This window comes from Pteronotus mesoamericanus, unplaced genomic scaffold (assembly GCF_021234165.1).
Source record: "Pteronotus mesoamericanus isolate MK-2021 breed Mesoamerican mustached bat unplaced genomic scaffold, CSHL_Meso_final contig_65, whole genome shotgun sequence".
Lineage (NCBI taxonomy): Eukaryota > Metazoa > Chordata > Mammalia > Chiroptera > Mormoopidae > Pteronotus > Pteronotus mesoamericanus.
This window is the reverse complement of record NW_026555228.1, coordinates 8,907,278-8,928,587: the sequence shown is the minus strand read 5'-3', so window position 1 is coordinate 8,928,587 and position 21,310 is coordinate 8,907,278. Positions and strand designations below refer to the sequence as shown.

At 42.8% G+C, this 21,310-nt stretch overlaps 1 protein-coding gene across 5 annotated transcripts in view; it reads left to right on the top strand.

Moving 5' to 3' along the window:
- Positions 1–21,310, top strand: part of PHKA2 (phosphorylase kinase regulatory subunit alpha 2) — a 57,050-nt gene that overhangs the window by 9,869 nt on the left and 25,871 nt on the right. For 4 of the 5 annotated variants that reach the window (XM_054581115.1, XM_054581114.1, XM_054581112.1 and 1 more), the window contains 12 exons: positions 1,253–1,411; positions 4,434–4,481; positions 5,069–5,237; positions 5,619–5,701; positions 7,962–8,042; positions 9,436–9,534; positions 11,275–11,421; positions 12,920–12,973; positions 13,891–14,013; positions 16,552–16,647; positions 19,824–19,931; positions 20,311–20,389. In XM_054581115.1, coding sequence (XP_054437090.1) covers positions 1,253–1,411; positions 4,434–4,481; positions 5,069–5,237; positions 5,619–5,701; positions 7,962–8,042; positions 9,436–9,534; positions 11,275–11,421; positions 12,920–12,973; positions 13,891–14,013; positions 16,552–16,647; positions 19,824–19,931; positions 20,311–20,389 — 1,246 coding nt within the window. Of the gene's footprint in view, positions 1–1,252; positions 1,412–4,433; positions 4,482–5,068; positions 5,238–5,618; positions 5,702–7,961; positions 8,043–9,051; positions 9,346–9,435; positions 9,535–11,274; positions 11,422–12,919; positions 12,974–13,890; positions 14,014–16,551; positions 16,648–19,823; positions 19,932–20,310; positions 20,390–21,310 lie in introns of those variants that run through there. The other variant, XM_054581116.1, reaches the window with a different exon arrangement.

Genomic DNA, 21,310 nt, shown 5'->3' with positions numbered 1-21,310 from the left:
TTTTAACAATAATAGCTTTATTGAGGTATAATTTGCTTACAATATAATTATTTTAAGTGTACAATGTAATAGTTTTAATATACTCATTACAATCAACTCTAGAACATTTTATCCCCCAGAGAAAGAGAAAAAAAGCCTGCTAACCTTCGCTTGCTCCCCATTTCCTCCCCCTCCACCCCCACCTCCAGCCCTAGACAATCACTAATCTACTTTCTATCTCTATGTATTTGCCTATTTTGGACATTTCATATAAATGAAATCATACAAATGTGGTCCTTTGTGACTGGCTTCTTTGATTTAGCATCATGTCTTCAAGGTTCATCCATGTTGTAGGGTGTGTCAGTACTTCATTCCTATTTGTTGCTAAGTTATGCTTCATTATTTGTATAGACCACATTTTGTTTACCCATCAATTGATGGACATTTGGGTTGTTTCTTCTTTGGGGCTATTATGAATATGCTATTATAAACATTATGTATACTTAAATACCAGTGACACCAACCATAGCCATGTGGCTCAGTTAATTGGAGCATTGTTCCATGCACCAAAAGGTTATGGGTTCCATTCTCAGTCAGGGCGCATACCCAGGCTGTGGCTTCGATCCCTGGTCAGGGCCCATACAGGAGGCAACTGGTCAATATTTCTCCATCTCTCTCTCCCCCTTCCCTTGTCTCTCCCTCAAATCAATAAAAAAAAAATCTTTGGGTGAGTATTTAAGTAAATAAATATAGGGGATATCATGGCTAAATAAGACCTCCAATGTCCTCTTGCTCAGCACCTCCTTTTTAGGCACATGAAGTATCTGCGTTACAGGTGAGGCAGCTGAGGCCAAGATAGAGTGGGTAGCTTCCCTGGGACAGGGGAAGAGACAGTGACAGAATGGGGCTCTACTCCCCAAGTTCAATGCTTTACGAATTTGTGTGGAAACGTGAAGGCAAAAAAAGACCTAAAGCCCACAGTGCATGTATTTGTAAATACCTTGCAGTCTTTTTCTGTTTGTCAGTTCCAATAGTGCGATCTGGTCTGAAAGCAAAAGAACAAAAGCTTCAAAGCGAGAATGTTCCTAAGAGATTTTCTTAGTGATGTCACTTCTCTCCCAAGATCACACTGTTGGTGGCAGAGCAAGTACTGGAACCCCAGTCTCTTCACTTGTCATCCTGACCCTCACTGTACCCACTGAGGACAAACATTCGTTGCCCAGGAGCTGGGCGAAAAGTGTTGCTGAGTCATTTTGTGTCTCTTCTCTGATAGAATCCTGTCACGGGGCTGCTGTCTGCCAGTCATGAGCAGAAGGATGCCTGGGTGCGGGATAACATCTACAGCATCCTGGCTGTGTGGGGCCTGGGCATGGCCTACCGCAAGAATGCCGACCGTGATGAGGACAAGGCCAAGGCCTACGAGTTGGAGCAGGTAATGCTGACTGGCTGCCATGTCTTGGCCACTCAGCACCTTTTCCTTAACATGAAAAGCCTACGAAGAAGCAGCTCTGAGCAGAACAGTTTGGTGTAGGCGTTGGCTCCGTTTCTGCTATAGAACATTTTGGGGAGGCGCTTAAGTGGTCTCAACTTCTCATTTGTCTTTCCCTTTGAGATTTTTCCTTCCAAAAAATCACTCCAAATAGGAAAATAAAGCATTCAAATTTCTAACTAACTACATTTATCTCACACATGTTCTATCAGTTTAATCTATACTTATATACAAGGTTATATAAATTAATATGATTGTTTTTTAAAAGTCAGTACACTAGAACTACATACTCCAAACTGTACACTCCTTTCAGAATGGTCATGTTGAAAGGATACTTATCCAAACAGTATTGTCCCTGTTTAAAATATGTTTTGAATTTCCCTTAAAAATGCCTTTCTAGTTTGAGCCATTCCAAAGCAGTCTTATTAATTTATAGTCACTCTCTAATTTTGAGCTACATTGGTGTTGTCCAATTTTTGTGCCTATACCACATAGCACAATGAAGTCCTTTGATTATTTTCCAAAATCAGAAACAAAGTTACTCACCAAAGGCAAGATTTACCATCATTGATTATATAAGAATATAATCTGCCCCTGAGCAGTGGAGGTATTTTCAGAATGTTTTGAGTGATAGCATTGAACTAGGGAGCAATGACACATAAAAGTATAGTTCTTTTGGCATGATAGCCTTTGGGATTTCTTCCTTCCCTCCCTCCCTCCCTTCCTTCCTCCTTCCCTCCCTCCCTCCCTCCCTCCCTTCCTTCCTTCCTTCTTTCCTTTAGAGAGTATATACAAAGGAGAAAGAGAGGGAGAGAAACATCGATATGAAAGAGAAACATCGATCTGTTGCTTCTCATACACACCTTGACCAGGGCCCAAACTCACAACCCAGGCATCTGCCCTGACCTGGGATGGAACCAGTGGCCTTTTGCTTTATGGGATGACACCAAACCAACTGAGCCAGACTGGTCAAGGCTGGGATTTATATTTGATTCATATATTCCTCATTGGCCCTCACAGCCAGTGGACCATCAAGTCCAGGTAGAGTTCTTATGACCTAGTTGGTGCTTATTTACAGCAACCACAGTGGGCATGAGTGGCAGGCAGCCTTGACAGCAGTAGGAGGCTGAAAGAGGAGCAAGGGAAGGACAGTTTGAATTTGACTAACATGCTGAGTGTGAGGCGATAAAAATCACCCAGTCCTGGAGGTAAGGCAACAATATGTAGTTTTTTAAATACATACAGCAAGCATTGAATGCTCTTCCAAGAAGTTGGATGGCTGTTAAAAGTAAATGAATAATTCATTTAATAGGATAATCATTTGATGTCAGTGTCCTTCAAACTTCCCATCCTTCTTTGAGACAAAATCAAAGTAAAGCCATCTTTGTCTATACACACACACGCGCGTGCGCACATACTGCTACCTCTCCTCTGTAAGTGATTTCTGATCTCAGAGTTGACTCAGTTTGCTGCTCCATAACTGAGAACAAGGTGAAACAGCCCACATTGTTTGATTTGTTGAGCGTGGTTAATAACTACAGGAGACATCTCCTTTGATTATGGAAATTAACGTGGGATCTCCCACTGATCCTCAACAGAGATGCTATTGCATTTGGGGCTTAGGCAATACAGTTATTCATTGTGTGAGACTACCCATGCATTGCAGGGTACTTAGGGTCCTTGGTCCTTACTAAATTCCAGTAGCCCCACTCCCATCATGGTGACAATAAAAATGTCTCCACCCCCACATTTGCAGATGTTCACCCACTCCCAGGAGATGGTAATGTCACCTGCAGTTGGGAACCACTCAGCTTCTTCATAATGGAAAAACAGCTTTTCTTTATTTGAGGGGAAGTAAAACTGACAAATCTTTATGCTATACACTATGGAAATGTTAATTATAACAATGTTAATTATACCTTATATTTATGAGGTAACATTTTCTGCCTCAAAAGAATATATTACAAAGTAAGATTATATTCTAGAATCTCAGGATTGTAGAGGCAGGAGTATCTGAAAGATGATCCTTTCCAGACTTTTCTCTGGTGATCAGCTCCCTCCTCTGCAAACCATATACATTCTGTAAGAGAGAAGATGCTCACGGCCCTGGGTAGCCTGTTCTCCAGCCACTTGTGAAGTAGTTTTATATCATTGTTACTAGGACATATAAAGACCAGTGTTTCACTGGGCCTGAGTGGTAAAGGAAGTGAGAGGCCACGTAAGGCATTGACTAAGGGCTCAAACTCTGGAGTCAGGGGGCCTGGGCTCTGCCCTTGCTCCATCTGCCGCCAGCTGGGAGGCTTCAGCAGTGTTACTTCATCTTTCTCAGCCTCTGGTTTCTCATCTATAAAGTGAGGTAACAATAATACCCACCTCATAAGGCTGTTGCAAGAATTAGGCAGAATGAGGTAGAGTGTTTTGGACAATGCCTGGACAAAGTGTCTGATTATCATGATAACAAGAATTGTAATAATTGGTTACAATACATATTATTAAGAAACCTTGGCATCTACTTGCATTTTGTAAGAACTTTACTCAATAGTCCAGTAATGGTGTCACAAATGGTTATTTTGGCACAAATCAGCATTACTTTGGACAGGCATGGTAGACTTAATTCACCCTTGCATAACAAAAATAAATTACTAAGAATTGTGCCATAAATCTCCAGGGTACTAGGCTTCTACCATTGTCTTGCTAAAATATTAATGAACAATCACTGGATTCCAGAGCCATGAAGTGCCATCTGGTCCGACCTCTTTATTTGAGATAAGTCACTTCGTGAAGATTTTCTTTCTTTGAGATGGAGTGGGGAGGTGGAAATAATAAAACAATCAGAATACCTGTAGAGCTCAGGATCTGCCTTCTCGGGGAAGTCTGCAAGCAGCGCTGGCTTACTGGCCATGTGATGAGGTTTCCGTGGAGCAGGGAAGCTGACCTTGTTACTGACCCCACTTTATTTCTACAGAATGTGGTGAAACTCATGCGGGGTCTTCTCCAGTGCATGATGAGACAGGTAGGCGAAAAGCAACAAATGTGTTTGCAGGTCATCTGAGTGGGCATTTTGTCATTTTCATGATAACTAATATTCTTAAAGCATTTTGAGCTTTCCTTTCAAGATGAAGAGGGGCATTGAAAATAATTTGCTTACCTTCTCCTTTTAAAATTATCTTCAAAACTTCATTATACCAGAGAACCACAGACTCAAAGGACGCTATGTCTCAGAGTCTTCTTTGAGTAATTGTGTGAAAGGAGAGCATGCCTTTTTTTAAAAAAAATGGGGAAGAAAACATTGTTCTTAAAAGCCATCCCTAGAAAGCCACATTTATTCTGTTGAGTTTTTAAAAGGGTTTCTTTTGAGTTGAAATGCTTGACTTTGTAAAAGTTGACATTATTATTTACTGGTATTTTCAGCGAGGGTAAATAAAACAACTCATTGAGCATGTTGTGTATAAAGAACATCATACTAGGATCTGCAGACAGTATGTGGTGCTTCCAGAGGTAGCAGATAAGACGTCTGCGTCTAGCAGGTTGACCTTGGGTGTGGCCTCTGCCAGGCAGGAATCCCTTAGCTACGCAGAACCGGCTTGCCTTCTCCCTCAGGTGGATAAAGTGGAGAAGTTCAAGCACACTCAGAGTACCAAGGACAGCCTGCACGCCAAGTACAACACTGCCACCTGCAGCACCGTGGTCGGCGACGACCAGTGGGGCCACCTCCAGGTGGATGCCACCTCCCTCTACCTCCTGTTCCTGGCCCAGATGACTGCCTCGGGTGAGCCAGGGCCATTTGAGCCCATTATACAGGGAATGACAATCCGGAAGGGGGCAGGGAGGGGCAAAATAAGTATTAAAAATAAGCTATTTCTGTAAAGAAAGAGCATCCTTCTTTATAATATTATGAGCACTGACTCTGAGACATGTAGGCACACACACAACAGTGGAGCCCTTCCTTCCTTCCTTCCTTCCTTCCTTCCTTCCTTCCTCTTTCTGAGATTAGACATTAAGTGTTACAATTTACTTCAGACTTAATTTTTGATGCTCTAGTAAGAAAAATGAAAATGGGGATAAAAGGATTCATTTGCTAGTGTGATATCTGTAATTGGAAGCTCTCTTCATGACATAACTTTATAATTTCACTGTTTCTCTTTACTAGGTTTACGTATTATTTTTACCCTCGATGAGGTGGCTTTCATACAGAATCTTGTTTTTTACATAGAAGCTGCATATAAAGTCGCTGTACGTATAAACCCCAGTATTTTTTTTTTCAGTTGTCAGAAAGAATAAAAATTATACAATTCTCTGAGGGCCAGGCTATTTGAGGCTGACCAGAAGGTTAGCATGATTAGAGGTATAAGATTATGTCACCTTCACACACAAAGGGCACATTTTTGTCCTGGGACGCAATTGCAGAGTTCATGGTTTCGGAATGCACCACATTCTCTGTTTGAATCCATTATTCTTGTTTTAAATAAGACCCTGAAATGTCCTCTGGCATGTACACAGGCTGGCCTGAATCAGGGTTACGGGCAGCAGCATCAGTGCCTTGGTGGGCACTGCACTGCCGCGGGGCTCACCCCAGGCTGCCCGTAGGTGGAAGGGCCTGAGCCAGATGTGTGCCCCAGGCCAGGTGTGTCCAGATGCAAATGTGCATAAACTGCAGCTCCTCCAGGGTTGACTATAGGGTGATAAAGAAAGGGTAGAGTTTGGTTCGAAAAAGAAAGCAAGTATGATCTAAAGCAAGGTTCAGCAAACTTTTTCTATAAAGGGCCAGAGGGTAAATATTTTCAGCCTTGTGGTCCCTATGGTCTCTTTTGCCACAACTCAACTCTGCCATTGAATCAGGAAAGCAGCCATAGAGAACACATAAACATGTGGGCATGGCTCTGTCTCAAATAGACTTTATTTACAAAAACAGATGACAAATTAGCTTTTCATCCAAGGGACATAGTTTGCTGTCCCCAGGCCTAAAGTGGTGATTTTTAACCAGGGGCAGTCTTCCCTTTCGGGGGCCAGTCGGCAATGTCTGGAAACATTTTTGGTTGTCATACTGGAGAGGGTGCTGCTGGCATCTAGCGGGGGGAAGCCAGGGACTCTGCTGAACATCTTGCAGTGCACAGGACAGCCCCTCAGCAAAGAGTGACTCAGCCCCAAATGTCAGTAGTGCTGAGGTTGACAAACCCTGGTCTAAAGAAACTTGAGAAATCTTTGTGGAAAAGGTGGGACTTCAGCTGGACCTGAAAGGATGAGTAGGATTAGATAAGCAGAAGGGAGAAAAAGGGGTGTTTGGGGTGAGGCAGGAACAGGCTCTGAGTGTGTGAGTTTGGAGGGATGCTTGGGGAAAGGGGCCGCAGAGTGAAGGAGCAGACTTAGGGTAAAAGTTGAGTGTTGGAACATTGTAGAAAATAAAGTCAGTTTGTGGGCGTGCAGGGGGTGGAGGCCAAATAATGGAGGTATGGCCATCCAGAGAGAGAGATTTAAACAAGATCCACTAGGGTGGGATAAACAGTTTGTTGCTTTAGGCTCTTAAGCAGGGAGTGAGCTGATTAAAGCAATTTTTGAGTTGGAGTGAAGACGAGCTGGAACGCGGAAAGGCCCAGGTGTAAGGAATACTGAAGGAAGGAGTCCTGGGTCTCAGCTACAAAGCAGAGTCTAAAATCGCTGTAGTGTGTCTAAGTTGAAATTTTCACATTTTGAAAATGTTCATCTTCAGAGACCAAGTAATAAATACTGAAATTTTGGCATTGGTCCTATTCTTGTTGAGTTGTAATCTTTCAATAGTGCACATAGCATTATTTCAAAACAGTACCCAGTGCTTGGTTTCTAAAGAGAAAATATGAATTATAGAAGTTAGATAGACATGTATCAAGTCATCCACGTGGACTAATCAGTTTAAGATACCAGTATTCTGTGCCTTGGTTTTGACTTGGGCTCCTGTTACTCGCTGAGCATTTTTTTTCCCCAAGAGGTAATGCTAGAAAAAGATATTAAATTATTTCAAATGGTTTGGTTGGCTTCAGCTATTTATAACCCATTTGTTAAAGTTTCTTTATTCCATCTTATAATTTAATATAAGTTCAAAGGAATTAGCTAAAGAGAAGGGTTGCATTTTATTTGATTTTAAGATAAATAAAACATTTTGTTCTCTACAAACCAAGAGTTTCTTACAAATTAATAGTGGTGGGGGGAAGGCAGAGACAAATGTATTTGAAAAAATAATAATAATAAAAAATTAATTAAAAAAAGAAAATCGAGAGCACTTTTGCATGCATTTTTTTGTTCCACCTGAGTGTTTACTTCTAAAACTCTACACAAAGGTCAAATGAACTGAAATCGAGGAAGAACATAGCCTGAGTCTGTAAAGCCACGAATTTGGTTGTCTTTGAGAAGAAATATTCATGCTCCGTTATGCCTGCCATAACATAAAGGAATCAGTTTTCCGTAGTACCTCTCAAATTCCTCTTTCTCCTGCTCTGATTACTGCCTTTTTCTCCTGCAGGATTATGGAATGTGGGAGCGTGGCGATAAGACTAATCAGGGCATTCCAGAATTGAATGCAAGCTCTGTAGGAATGGCCAAGGTGACAGCTCATCCTCTTTGTTCTTCCTTCTCTGCGTTTTTACTGCTTTGATTTGGTTCTCATGGGAAGTTTGGAATTAATCTGATTAGCATATTTTTCAAAAGTCAACAGCAAGTATGAAATTCAAGTGGCACATGTATCCCAGCCAACTGAAATTATAGGTGAAGCATGTAGGTTTCATACACTGAAATCTGCATGTGCCTAAAAAATAAGTGCACTCTCTCCTCATTATCCATTGTTATCACCCAGAGGTCTGAGCTTTCGCTGTTGTCTAGGAAGCTGGATGGAGACATCCAGTCTTTTCTGGGTCATAAAGAGGGCTGAAGAACATGACTACTTTGTAGGGCAGGGCTCACAAGTTCAAAAGTGTATAGTGTTAGGCAAGTAACATTTACAAATGAAGTCGATCAGAAGGAAAAGTATTCTGGAGTGCTGGGGATACTGGGAACATTCTCTAAAGGTATTCCAATTCAAACTCATTTTAAAAACTTCTTGAAGCCAAACAAAACACACCTGTAGGGCAGATTCAGCCTGCAGGCCCCTACTTTACATCTCTTGCCCTAGACATTTAGCACGCCTCTCTTGCATCCTCCTGAATGCCAATGTGTACTTTTGGACAGAGTAAAGACTCCAGAGCAAGAATTGTTAGAGCAACAATAAATTTGCTCTGTTAAGAACAGAGTGATGGTTGCCAGAGGGACAGGGGTTGGGGGACTTGGTGAAAAAAGTTAAGGGGTTGAGAAGTACCAACTGGTAGTCCCAAAATAGTCCTGGGGATGTGAAGTACAGCACAGGGAATATAGTCAGTAATATTGTGATAACCGTGTATGGTGCCAGGTGGGTTTGTAAAGTATATGATTGTCCAACCACTAGGCTGTAATCCTGAAACTAACACAAAATAGTATTGAATGTAAACTGCAATTGGAAAAGTTTTTTAAATTAAAAATATTCTCTGTTAATGTCAACTGACAGAAAATACACTTAGTACTAAACGAATTAACTTTCTTAAGTGCCAGATATGCTCATTTTTGGAGTTAACTGCTAAAATAGGTGAAAAAAAAAAAGCTGACCATGAATTTAGTGCCCCCTGCACATTGCCAACAACGTTATAAACTCGTTAATATCTCATTTTTGGTAGAATGATTTCATTTTGTGAAATGCTTTTCTATTTTCTCTTGCTTGTTCCTTCAATGAACCGCAGCATTCAGGAAAGCTCTGATCTCATGAAAATGAGGGTAGAAAACGACCATAGGATTCTTCAGCTGGATTTTAAAGATGCATTTCATCACCTTTGGGAAAACATGTATGCTAGATTGCTTAATGAAAAAGCAGTATCAGATGTGGGAGTACATGTTCACTAGAAAGAAAAAGTAATTCAGATCTGTGTTTGTAGGCGGCTCTTGAGGCAATTGATGAACTGGATCTTTTTGGAGCCCATGGAGGACGCAAGTCAGTGATCCATGTCCTGCCTGATGAGGTTGAACACTGCCAGGTAACAGCTCAGCCTCTCACATTCCAGAGAGGTGGGAGGGAGACTCATGGAGGGAAGACCTGGGCTCCAGTTTTCCTCTCCAGCGCGGTGGTACTTGGCTTCTTTGAGCTTTAGTTCCCTCATTTATGCACTGGACATGTCAGGCCCTTCCCCTCCTGCTGCACAAGGTGGTCCTCGGGAAAAGAGTAAGTCAACTCAGTTTTTCAGAGCACTTTATAAGCCAGAAAGTACCATGCAAACATAAGATACACCACCGTTATGTATATGGAGTCAGCAATCAAGGCACTGTGTTTCGCGGAAGGCAAAATCTGTTCTATTTGTTTTGCGCACATAGGTGGTTTTCGCTCAGGTTTATTTCATGATGCCCCCAAATCGAATGACTAGCAAACACTAGTCCACTTGGGGAGGGGAGTGCGGATGGGCACAATGGGTAATGGTGGAGAGATGAGATGGGAGAAATGGCAAATTAGTAGGACATCCATGAAATACAGATCAGGGAAAGGAGTGATTTCGATGCAGATTAGGGAACTTCATTAAGGAGACTGTAGGTCACCAACTACTGGCCAATCAGCTAACTCTTATTTAGTGAGGGCCCACTGTATGCTAGGGCTATGGCAGTCAGATACGTAAAAAATTTTAAGCAGAGAGCTTCCAGTGGGAGTATATGTTTCCAGGCAGGGAGAGCTAGTTAAAGGTCTAGGCTTAGTATGAGGGATCAGTTGGCTATAGAAAATGAAGTTTTATTCTGAAGCTGGAAGAGTCTTTCCCTTTTTTATCCCACTGCCCAGCTCACTCCATTTTCCCCCATTAAACAGTCCTTAGTGGAGAACCTAATTTCTGGAGGTTCGGCTTAACAGAGTCAAGCTGGTGTGCATCTTGGTAGATCTGTAGTCTAGTGGAAATTGTGTGAGCTTTGTAGCCAGCTGGGCCTGGGTGGGAATCCTAGATCTGTTGCATACTAGCTGCATTCCTTTAGGCATGCATCTTAGAGTACTTTATGTGTGAATTGGATGTACTTAACTACCTGAATTCCTTTTTCATGTGGAAGATTTAATAAGCTTATGTTTGCAGGGCTCTAGCACTATGTCTGTGCATGTTAAATCTCAGGATTAGCTCCCCCTTCCCAGATTTTTCCTTATAATCTCAACTTCCTTTGGTTTACAGTGCCTAATCCAACCACCTTATAACTGAGGCCATATTATATTGTCGCTAAGTAACCCATTCTCGCTAGAACTAAACTAGTTCTGTTGTTTACCATTTTGCCTGAGTGTTCTTATGGTCTTCTGAATTTGATGTTTTCTTTAAGTAGTTTTCTCAGTCACCCTGTCTAACTGACCACATTTCATAGAAACCAGAAATTTCTCTGTACTGACCCTGTATACGGGTTCTCTATCTCTGTCTTCACAGACAGGACATCTTAGCGTGTTGACACAGGTAGCCCTTAGCTCCCCCCCTGTGTGTCCTGAGGCCCAGAGGAGTCAACAGAAGTCATGGAAGGAAGGGAGACAAGCAGTTCTCAGCTCGGGCTCCAGGCAGTACTGTGCTCTCCCTGATTTCTTAGTCTCCCCCAAGGAGCAGGACTCATTGGCTGGGTGGGCAAGGTCGCCCATCAGGGATCATGTTGGTAGGACAAGGCTTTAATTATTTGAACATTCCTTTGGGACCAAGGTCATGATCTCTAGCTATTGTACGTAACTACTCCTCCTCCCCAGGTTAAAGCCACCTCTGTTTTTCATTCAGTCTATTCTGTTCTCCATGCTGCCAAGAGCATCGACATCTAAAGAGATTGACGCTGGACTTCTTTCTATTATTTCTTTCCCGGCCTTTGCAGTGGAAGATATGAATCTTGTGAATGTGACCAAAAATGAAATTATTTCCAAGCTCCAGGTAAGTGTTGGCCACACTGGTGCTTGTTCTGCCCCGTGTTAAGTGCCATTTTCACATGATGTCTTGGAGCAGCTCACCCAGGTCCCAGTTCTCCATGAGGTCAATGGCTTGGTTTGCCTAAGTGGGTTCATAGAGTGAGATATCCACAGCTGAGTCTACAGGCAAAAAACTAAGTCTCTGAGTGATCAAGTGCTTGCTTCTCTTCCTAAATAGTGAGCTTGAACTCAAGCTGCCGTCTTTGAACCCCAACTCATACCAGTGCTATACTTGTAAGGCAGAGCTTCTTAACCCTTTAGAGATCACAGACAGACTCTTTTGAAAATGTATTGAAAGCTATAGAGTCCATATAGGAAAAAAATGCATGTGTTTCAATATCCTCACACTTTACGCACAACGTCAGGGGACTTGGTGATACCAAAGCTAAATTGAGATTTTTTTTTAAATCCCTGCTCTAAGTAACTATGTAACTATGACACATTACACCAAAGTGAAAATGTTATTAAATATTCCAGCCAACTGAAGTTATCGGTGAAATTATCCAAGAATGTAAGTTTCCTAAGCCAAAATCTGCATATTTATGATCTTAGATTCAGTGAAAAATGCTTTTAGCCCTTAGAAACAAGACGTTTAAGGGTCTCCAATCATACCCCCAAAAGAAGGTAGCTGCCTTAGTTAGGGTTCAGTGGAGAAAAAGGAACCTCGTTAGATAGGTGGGGCAGGCTGAGAGTTAATACAGGGAATGAAGTGTTTATAAGGGAGCAGATTCTAGGCTGGGCCTCCCAAGGGCTCCCAGAGCAGTCTGGGGCTGGCCACCAGAGGGTGTGCTTGCCCCCACAGCCCTCACTAGAGCAGCCCAAACACACTTAAGAAACTGGGAAATGGTGACCCAGAGCTGCTCTCCAGGGGTCAGGAAGGCAGATTAAAAGAGCACTGCCACTGCCATACTTTGCTGACACTCAGGAAGCTGGGGAGGAGCCCCGGAGCCTGCAGCAGGAGAACCAGCAGTGATAGTCCTAAGCTGCAGGCAGCCCCGCAGGCCTCCCTGTCAAGCCTGCAGATTGCAAGGCTCCTTTGTACCCAAAACCTAACTGCAAGAAGTCTGGAATGTCCTATTAGCTTTCCAGCCTTTCAAGTAGAAGCAGTCCAATCCAAGTAGCTGAATGGTGGCTTCTCCAAGCAGTGAGGGTCCCTTTGCATAATATGGCAAATCAGAATGAAAGGCTGGTCATTCACTAAACTCTCAGTAATTCCTCTCGCACCTCTCATCGTCTAATGTAATGTTTTGGCATTTCCTTCCAAGCACTCATCGAACCTGAATTTACTTCGCTTAGGACTTAAAAATAACTTTTTGCACTGAGAGCAAAGAGCACTTGGTAAACACTTCATTACTAAAAGATCCATGAGAAAGGGGAGCAAACTGTTGTTTGGAATTAAAATCAAAAGGCAAAGAAATTCTTCTAATTTCCTCAAATGTACTTATTTTTCTTTATCTTCTCAGGGGCGTTATGGATGCTGTCGCTTCCTTCGAGATGGTTATAAAACCCCAAGAGAGGTTGTATTTAAATAATGTTTCTTATGACTCCTAAACTGCTTCATATCTAAGTTGCTACTGTGGTGTTCTCCCTCTGTTGATTATAATTACATGTTAGAATATTGGAAAGGGAAGTCTTAATTTTGGAGCCAAAAAGCCTGGGAGTTAGGCAATCGAATAGTAAGATCATCAGGAGGACAGCAAGCTGGTGGTTTAAAACCAGCTTGTAGACAAGGACAAACAGTTCTTTGGCTCACATGGTTTTTTAAATACCAACCCTGGCCGCCTCCTTGGGTTTCTTTGCCATAGTGACTGATACTTGTATAATGATATCAATAAAACAGTCTGCCAAGCACTGTGAGAAACAAATTGCTATTTATTTGTTAGCGATATAGGAAGCTTAATATAATAAGTTACCTAGGAGTCTTGTGTATATTTTTTATTTATTTTTCTGAAATTTTACCGTGGAAAACTGCCAAAAATAATATCTCCCCATTATAGCAGAATCCTAATTATACCAGCCTCAGAGCTACATTGAAATAGACACGTGAGGCCAATAAGTGGAACTTAATCAACAAAACAAATAAGCAAGCAAAACAGAACCAGAGCCCTGGAAATAGAGAACAAACTGACAGTGACCAGAGCGGAGAGGGGAGGGGGATAACGGGGAAGGAAGGGGGAGGGCCATCAAAGAACATGTACAGAAAGCACCCATGGACAAGGACAACGGGGTGGGGGAGAGGGCTGAATGTGGGAGGAGGCGTAGGCAGTACAGGGGAAAGCAACAGGGGGAAATGGGGACAACTGTAATTGAACAACAATAAAAAAAAATTTTTTTTAAACAGAAATAGACACATGAGAGAAACCCAGTGAGGTTCAATGATGTTACGTATGGAGTCTGACATCACCTTTTAGAAGGTTTACCTATTTGATTCTAGGACCCAAACCGATTGCATTATGACCCTGCTGAACTCAAGCTCTTCGAAAACATTGAATGTGAATGGCCCGTGTTCTGGACCTATTTTATAATAGATGGGGTCTTCAACGGTGATGCTGTCCAGGTGAGAAAATGCTGGGTGTTGTGTTGATAATCAGCATTTTCATTCCACTCGTGTGTTTGTTTTTAGAACATAAGGTTATGCAAGAATTTTGGGCACTGTTTCAATGATCTGTTGCCACTTAACATACTTTCCCAAAACTTAGCGAATTAAAACAATAACTATTTCTATTTATTTGCTCGTGATTCTGAAATTTGAGCAGGGCTCAGTAGGGACAGGTTGTCCCTGCTTCACCTGGTGTCAGCAGGGATTGTTCAGTGGGGCTGGAGGATCTACTTCTGTGACGGCCTCACTCAGATGGCTCTTAGCCTGATGCTGCCTGTTTGCCAAGAGCTTGGCTGGGCTATTGGCCTGGACTTCGGTTCTCCTCCACGCGACTAGCTTGCACTTCTCACAGCATCATGGTCTCTGGCAAACTAGGCTTTTTACATGGTTGTCATCTTCCACCAGGAAGCAAAAGCAAAAGCTGCCAAGCTTTCTCAAGGCTTATATCTGGACCTAGCAAAGTCTCACTTCTGTTGCATTCTCCTGTTTAAAGAGCCATCCCACGTTCAAGGAGAGGGCACTATACAAAGGCTTGAGTACTAGGAGGCGGGTTCATTGGTGAGCACTAAGCAGTCCACCACAGACAGGTTTTGTTGCTGCTCTTGTTCTTTTCAGATCAGCTGATGGTTTTGCTGTGTTAAGCTCTAGTTTAAGGCTACTCTCAGCTAACGTCTTGTTTACTCTAACAGCCTCCTAACTGGCCTCCCTTCCTCCAGCCTCTCTCCTTACCGGTTTCCACGCACCTTGCCAAGGTGATCTTGTTAAAAGGCAAATTAGATTATCTACTGCCTTGCTTAAAAGCATTGAATGGCTTGCTGATTGCTTTTGGGATGAAATATAACGTCTTCATGTGTTCCATGGAGTCCTGTAAGGTCTGACCTTCATTTTCACCGCTGTAGCCCAATTTCTTACTACTTCCTTTCTTAAGTTCTGTGATCCAAACACGCTGAAACTCTTTCAGAGATCATGCTGTCTCTCCCTCTTCTCAAATGCCCAACTGTCCCTCCCTCCTTCACTCAATTCATTATAAGTGCCTCTTCTTTCAGAAAGCTTTCTCTGATCCTAGAAGTTGGGTCAGGTGCCCCTTTTATATGCCCACGGCTCTTATAACAGCATGGCACTTGTAACTGTATTTAATCTCCAACTTAGCTGTCCAAGGACCCTGGTAGAGGTGGTCTCTATCCAGTTTGCTAACATATGCCCTGTGCCTAGTGCATAATAAGTGCACGGTAACTATTTGTTAATGCAGCAATCATTTGTTCAGGACAGGTTCCTTTAGCATTTGCTGCCATGCATACTTTGGCAAGTAGAACAGACCTGTCTTGTAAAGCTAATGTAAATGACTGACAAACTCAAAGTTTTGCCACTTTTTTAACAAGCTCATATCTGCCATTTTCTTTAGCCTGTTTGAATCACATGTTCTGGGGTGCGGTGAGCAATCTAAGATTTGTTTTAGTTTTTGAAAGCTGCCCCTGCTCAGGAATGCTGGGGCAGGGGGTGCTGCAACGAGCTTGAAATGATACTGTTCCCCCATTTGTTCATTCTTACTCTTATGGCTTAGTGATTATCTTGAGTCTTATTATCCCAGAACTGAAAGATCTCAAAAGGATTGAGTTGGAACTTCAATTGTGAACAAGCTTGACAATGATCAGAAACAAACAAACAGAAAACTAAGGAGACAAAAAAGACTGTACTTAGAACCTTGTTTTCTAGGTCTCACAGAACTTACTAGCCTTAAATCTATGCTGTCTCTTTCACTTGCTGCCCAATGACATTTTAAAAAATGACGCACCCCTGGTCATGCTTTGCTGTCCATAAATTGCTAAAGAAAAGAAAACGAGATCTGGGAAGTGTTTGGGCTTTCCAGAAATGAAATGTGTTGAATAACTGGATGACTGGCTAAGGGCTTTTTTCCCCTTTCTTCTTTTCCCTTTTTAGTACTTAGCTTTTATCAGTACCTTTTTAATTTAATGGAAGTGTTTACCTAAGCAGCCTTCATTATACTGAGTAATGCATTAAATTGAGTAATGAATAGAGGTACATGGATCATAATACATATACTTTTTCCCTCACATCAGATTCATTCAGTAAATGTTTTGAGCAATAAATATGTGAATGAGGGCCTTTTAGTGGAAAACTGCCCATAGGTAGAAATGGGATGCCTCACTTAATATCTGGCCTCCACTGTAAGAAACGTGTAGTCTAGCTTAGCTGGTGAAACAAAATTTGAATATGTGAGAAGAGTGAAACGTTTAACTCGTGAGTTAAAGACAACACAGAAGAGACCAGTCATGTTTAGCTTCTCCCCACATTTGCTGTCAGCAAGAGTCCCAGTTGCTCCTGCATTCCTTGAGCTGAAGGTATTTGTGCAGTTCTTGGCCCTGTGTCCTGCTTCTAATCTCTTTGCTGCCAAGAGATCTATTTTTCTGTGTTGCATTGCTGCTACAGCAGTAAGGACCCCTCTTTCACACTGTGGGGGATGGGGCTATTTTCCAGGTCCAAGAATACCGAGAAGCCCTGGAGGGAATATTAATCAGGGGCAAGAATGGGATCCACCTGGTGCCAGAACTCTACGCCATCCCACCTAACAAGGTAACCAGGAACTTCTTGTTAAGAACAAAGTGACTTGGTGCTTGGCCTTTTCCTATTTTCCATCCCCTTCTCAGACCTAACACTTTTTCTCCAGAAGAAGTGGTTTGTAAAGCCTTTGGTGGTGTTCCTGTGTACCACAGGAGTTGTGGCTTTGGAGACACTCTTGGGAAGGGGTGCCCAAGTGAGGCATCAGTTGAGGACCTTCAGAGGCAACCTGTCCGCCGGCTGAGCCCAAGGCCAAATGAGCCCTAAAGTGCATAGAGCACTGTTGGACACCATGCTCTCACACGTATCCCCAGAAGAGTAGAGATAGTTGATAATCTCTTCCTTTGAGTCAAGTCATTCCAGAGCTAGAGCTCAAGTAATTAAGTCATTCTATATCAGGGAGAGAAATTGGCTAGTTCCAGGATGCCTCAAGATAGTTTTGTTCTGTCCAGCTTCCTAAATTGGGCCATGGTGGACTTATATATCTTGGTGGGAAGATTTCCCTCTATGTGTCTCATGTTTAGAGGAATTCTCGATTCAAGGCTATTTGTCCTTCAGATGTTCCTCTTGCTCCAAAGCTTCATTATTGCATTTGCAGGAGGAAGAGACTTCAGAGAGCAGCGTCTTCCCCCCGAGAGGGCCTGCAGGAGATCATAACCCACCAGAAGCTGTTGTGCCCCAGCTTGGGTTTAGGGGTTCTGTGGTTGAATCAGGCTCACAAGCACATGGTCAGGGCAATGGTGGAGCCTCTGAAATTGTGTGCCTCTGCCCAGAGAGGGTGTGGAACCTGTTAGGGCCCAGACCACACCGAGTTCTACCTGGCCCCAGGCCCCAGGGTCGGGGCTTCCCCACTGCCCCGCACTGCCTCCTAATGGGCGGTGCATTTCCAGGTGGGGGGGAGTCCCTCACTGTACAGATCAGACCATGAAGCCTTCAAAGACTCCTTTCTCTCTAAGTGTCTAAGACCTAGATGTCCTGCAAATGTATTCATTTTACTATGAGTGACATGTATGTGTTGGTGGGGAGGGGCTGATGGTGGGCTCTGGATAGTTATCTTCTAGCAACTATGTGTTCAGAGTGCCCCCTTGCCAGGACTGAGGCATTTGGCGGAACAAAATTAGTAATGGGAGGTCATTTGGAACCTGGAAGCAGAACAAAGGGAAGTCAATGACTTTTACCTGTATTTTACCTGTTTTGTAACAGAGAATAACCATCCATCTGTGTTCTACTAAAAGGTACATTTTTCTGACTGTAGTAAATGCTGAGTGTTATAAGCTATAATTTTCTTTCTGATGAACAGTGCTGGCTACACATTGTGAAATGTTGCTCTGCAACTTTCTCTCTTCTACTGACTCCACACTGACCTTTGGGTTTCTACTTGGCATGACAATATGGGACCCAGTGGGTTTTACACATAGGTGAGGCACGGATTTTGAACACTGTTTTATGTTAACCACATTTTGTGTTGGCTGCTTCCAGAGGACAGCTGGGAAGTCACCCATCACATCAATGACATGTAAAAACCACTGCAGACAGGGCCACTGAGACTCATATGGCACTTTGTGCAAATTAGAAAAAGAACCTCATCCTTGGAGTGACCACAGCCCCGGCCAATGCGGCATCCAGCCTGGATTTCTGCCTCACTCATTTCCTTGGCCAGACGTGCCTGTGCAAAAGGAGTCACCATCCGCGGGGCCCTCCATTGGACAGCTTGAGACTCACGCAAGTGTGCCCAGCAGATATGTATCAAGCAGCTGCCCTGGGCCAGGCACCAGGCTAAGTCCTGGGGCACAAAAGCGTTACAGTGCCAGCTCTACCTCTGCAAACTTGCAAGCCAGTGCAGGTTGGAGGAGTCAGTTCAGGGATGGAGGGCAGGCACAGTAGTGGCAGTGGCAAACGCCTGATGCGTTGGAGGACCTGCAACAGATCAGGAGGGCTGGGGCGGGGAAGGCGGAGGGGGCTGCTGCTATGGAGGCAGGAGTGGCCTGTGGGTGGCAGGAGGGCAGAGCCAGGCTGTCTTGTGATCCGGACACCTCGTCTGCTTTATGTTCTTTGCATGGACTGTTTCTCATTCGAGATCTTGGCGGTTTTTCTGAACACAACTTACATTTCAAAAGCTTTAAGTGGACAATCTGCTTGTAAAAGTAATCTTACACACTGCAAAACACCTGTGACTCTTGTTGAGCGAAGTAAATATCTATCTACTCTTACTACCCAGAGATAAACACTGACATTTTGGAGAATCTCCTTCCACACTAGTATCCTATTTGATTATTTGATTACCGGTGATGTTTAATCCTATTTAGTTTACAAGCTTAAGGGTTTCTGAATGTTTACTACTACATAAAAATGTTTCAATTTAACTAAATTTATTCATAATCCACAAACAGAGAATGACTCCCCTCTTGGTGTGATTTTCCCCTTTGGAGAAGGATAAGTGTTTCCTATTTCCTTTCATTTAATTGGCTGATTTTTTTCTGAAAGAAAAATGTAGTCACTGACGCTGCCCTCAGCCAACATTGTAATGACTCAAAACCCAAAGGACAGCATGGAGTTTACAACAGAGGAAGTTGTAGGCTAACTTTTACAATGTGTAGCCAGCACTGTCCATCAGAACGAGAGCTGCAGCTTATTTGGATGAGTCAAAACCCCCCAATTGATTCAGCTTTTTGAATCTCTGATGGAAAATTTGTGATCCAATAGTACGATTGTTTTTTTCTCAATAAATAGTGCCACCTTCTGGTAATTTCCTTGTGTAAGCATACAGAGTTTACGAACTCCTGGGGATAGCAAGATAGAAGAAGCCTGACTTAGCACTGCCACGGGAAGCCTGATGTTTTAGATCACTGTACCCGTAATGTAAGCCTGAGCTGTGCTCAGAGAAGGCAGACCAGGCTTCCAAGGCCTGTCTGCCTGCCTTTTGCCATCAGTGTGCTTGTGGGCAGAGCACTGGCCTGGAACCAGGCCTAGATTAGAGTTCTGCCTCTGCTGCTTTCATGTGTGACCCCCACCCTCACCGCCCAGGCAAGGGTTTAGCCACCTCAGCCTCCCAGTCCCAGCTCTCGCACAGAATTGGCCTGGAGGAGTAAATGAGTAGCAGTTTGGAAGTCCTCAGTGTGCTCCCCAGTGTCAGTAACATTGACCTTTTTATCCTCTGACATTCTGACTTTGGGGTTTGCTCTCTTTGCCAGGTAGATGAAGAGTATAAGAATCCTCACACGGTGGACAGAATTCCTCTGGGGAAGCTGCCCCATCTGTGGGGACAGTCTTTGTACATCCTCAGCTCGCTGTTGGCAGAGGTAGGGTGCTTGGGGACTTCACAGGTGGGAAACTAAAAGAACACGAGGGCTCTCTGCTCAGTGTGGCTGTGAATGTCTTTGGCATCCTCATAGCTTTAAAGTTAGATGCTCTGGAAGTATTAGTTACCATTGTTCTTTTTACTCACACAAGATGGTTGCACATTTGACTAGCCTTGGAGAGCTAGGTACCAAAAACATAATACATTTATTGCTGTTTATCTAAATGGTTTACTATGTTTCAAAGAAAAATAGCAAGTGACTTGAAATATCTAAAGAAGTAAATACTGAATATTTTGAGCCCCCAAATATTTCATTTTCAAATTTAGGTGAAATTTTAGTTAATCAGTATTTCACAGTGTTAATGCTCCTTTTTTCCTAGGGATTCCTTGCCGCTGGTGAAATTGACCCCTTAAATAGAAGATTTTCCACTTCCGTCAAACCTGATGTTGTAGTACAAGGTTTGTGAGCATGTTTACTATTCCTATTTAACTTTGTAAAACCCATGTATCTTTTTCTTGAATTTTTTAATTGAATTTATTGGGGTGACAGTGGTTAATAAAGTTATATAGGTTTCAGAGGTACAATTCTATATAGTACATCATCTGTATATTGTATTGTGTGTTCACCATCCTAAGTCAAGTCTCCTTCCATCACCATTTATCCCCCTTTAACCTTTCGTACCTTGCCCCCTCCCCTCGCTTTTCCTCTGGTCATCACCATACTGTTTGTGTCTGTGAGGGTTTTTTTTTGTTTGGGGTTTTTTTTTGCTTAAGCCCTTCACCCTTTTCACCCAACTCTCCCACCCCCTCCCCTCTGACAGCTGTCAGCCTGTCCTCTGTATCTATGAGTCTGGTTCTGTTTTGTTCATTAGTTTATTTTGTTAATTAGACTCCACACATAAGTGAGATCATGTGGTATTTGTCTTTCTCTGACTGGCTTATTTCACTTAGCGTAATGCTCTCCAGGTCCATCCATGGTGTCGCGAAGGGTAAGGTTTCCTTCTTTTTCACGGCCAGGTAGCATTCTATTGTGTAAATGTACCACTGCTTTTTTTATCCACTCATCTGCTGATGGAAACTTGGGCTGCTTCAAACTGTTGGCTATTACAAATAACGCTGCAGTGAACATAGGAGCGCATATATTCTTTTGAATCAGTGTTTTGGGTTTCTTCGGATATATTCCCATAGAACTGCCTTATGACCCAGCAATTCCACTTCTGGAAAAAGTCATGTATTTTTAATGCATATTGTTTTGTAGCTTTCTATTTTATTTTTAAAAAGTGTGTGTGTTTATGCTTTAGCATATATTAATATGTAACATCATAGTGCAACACATTACTCACATGTTTGTGGTGACGCAGGTGGCATGTGCTGTGATGG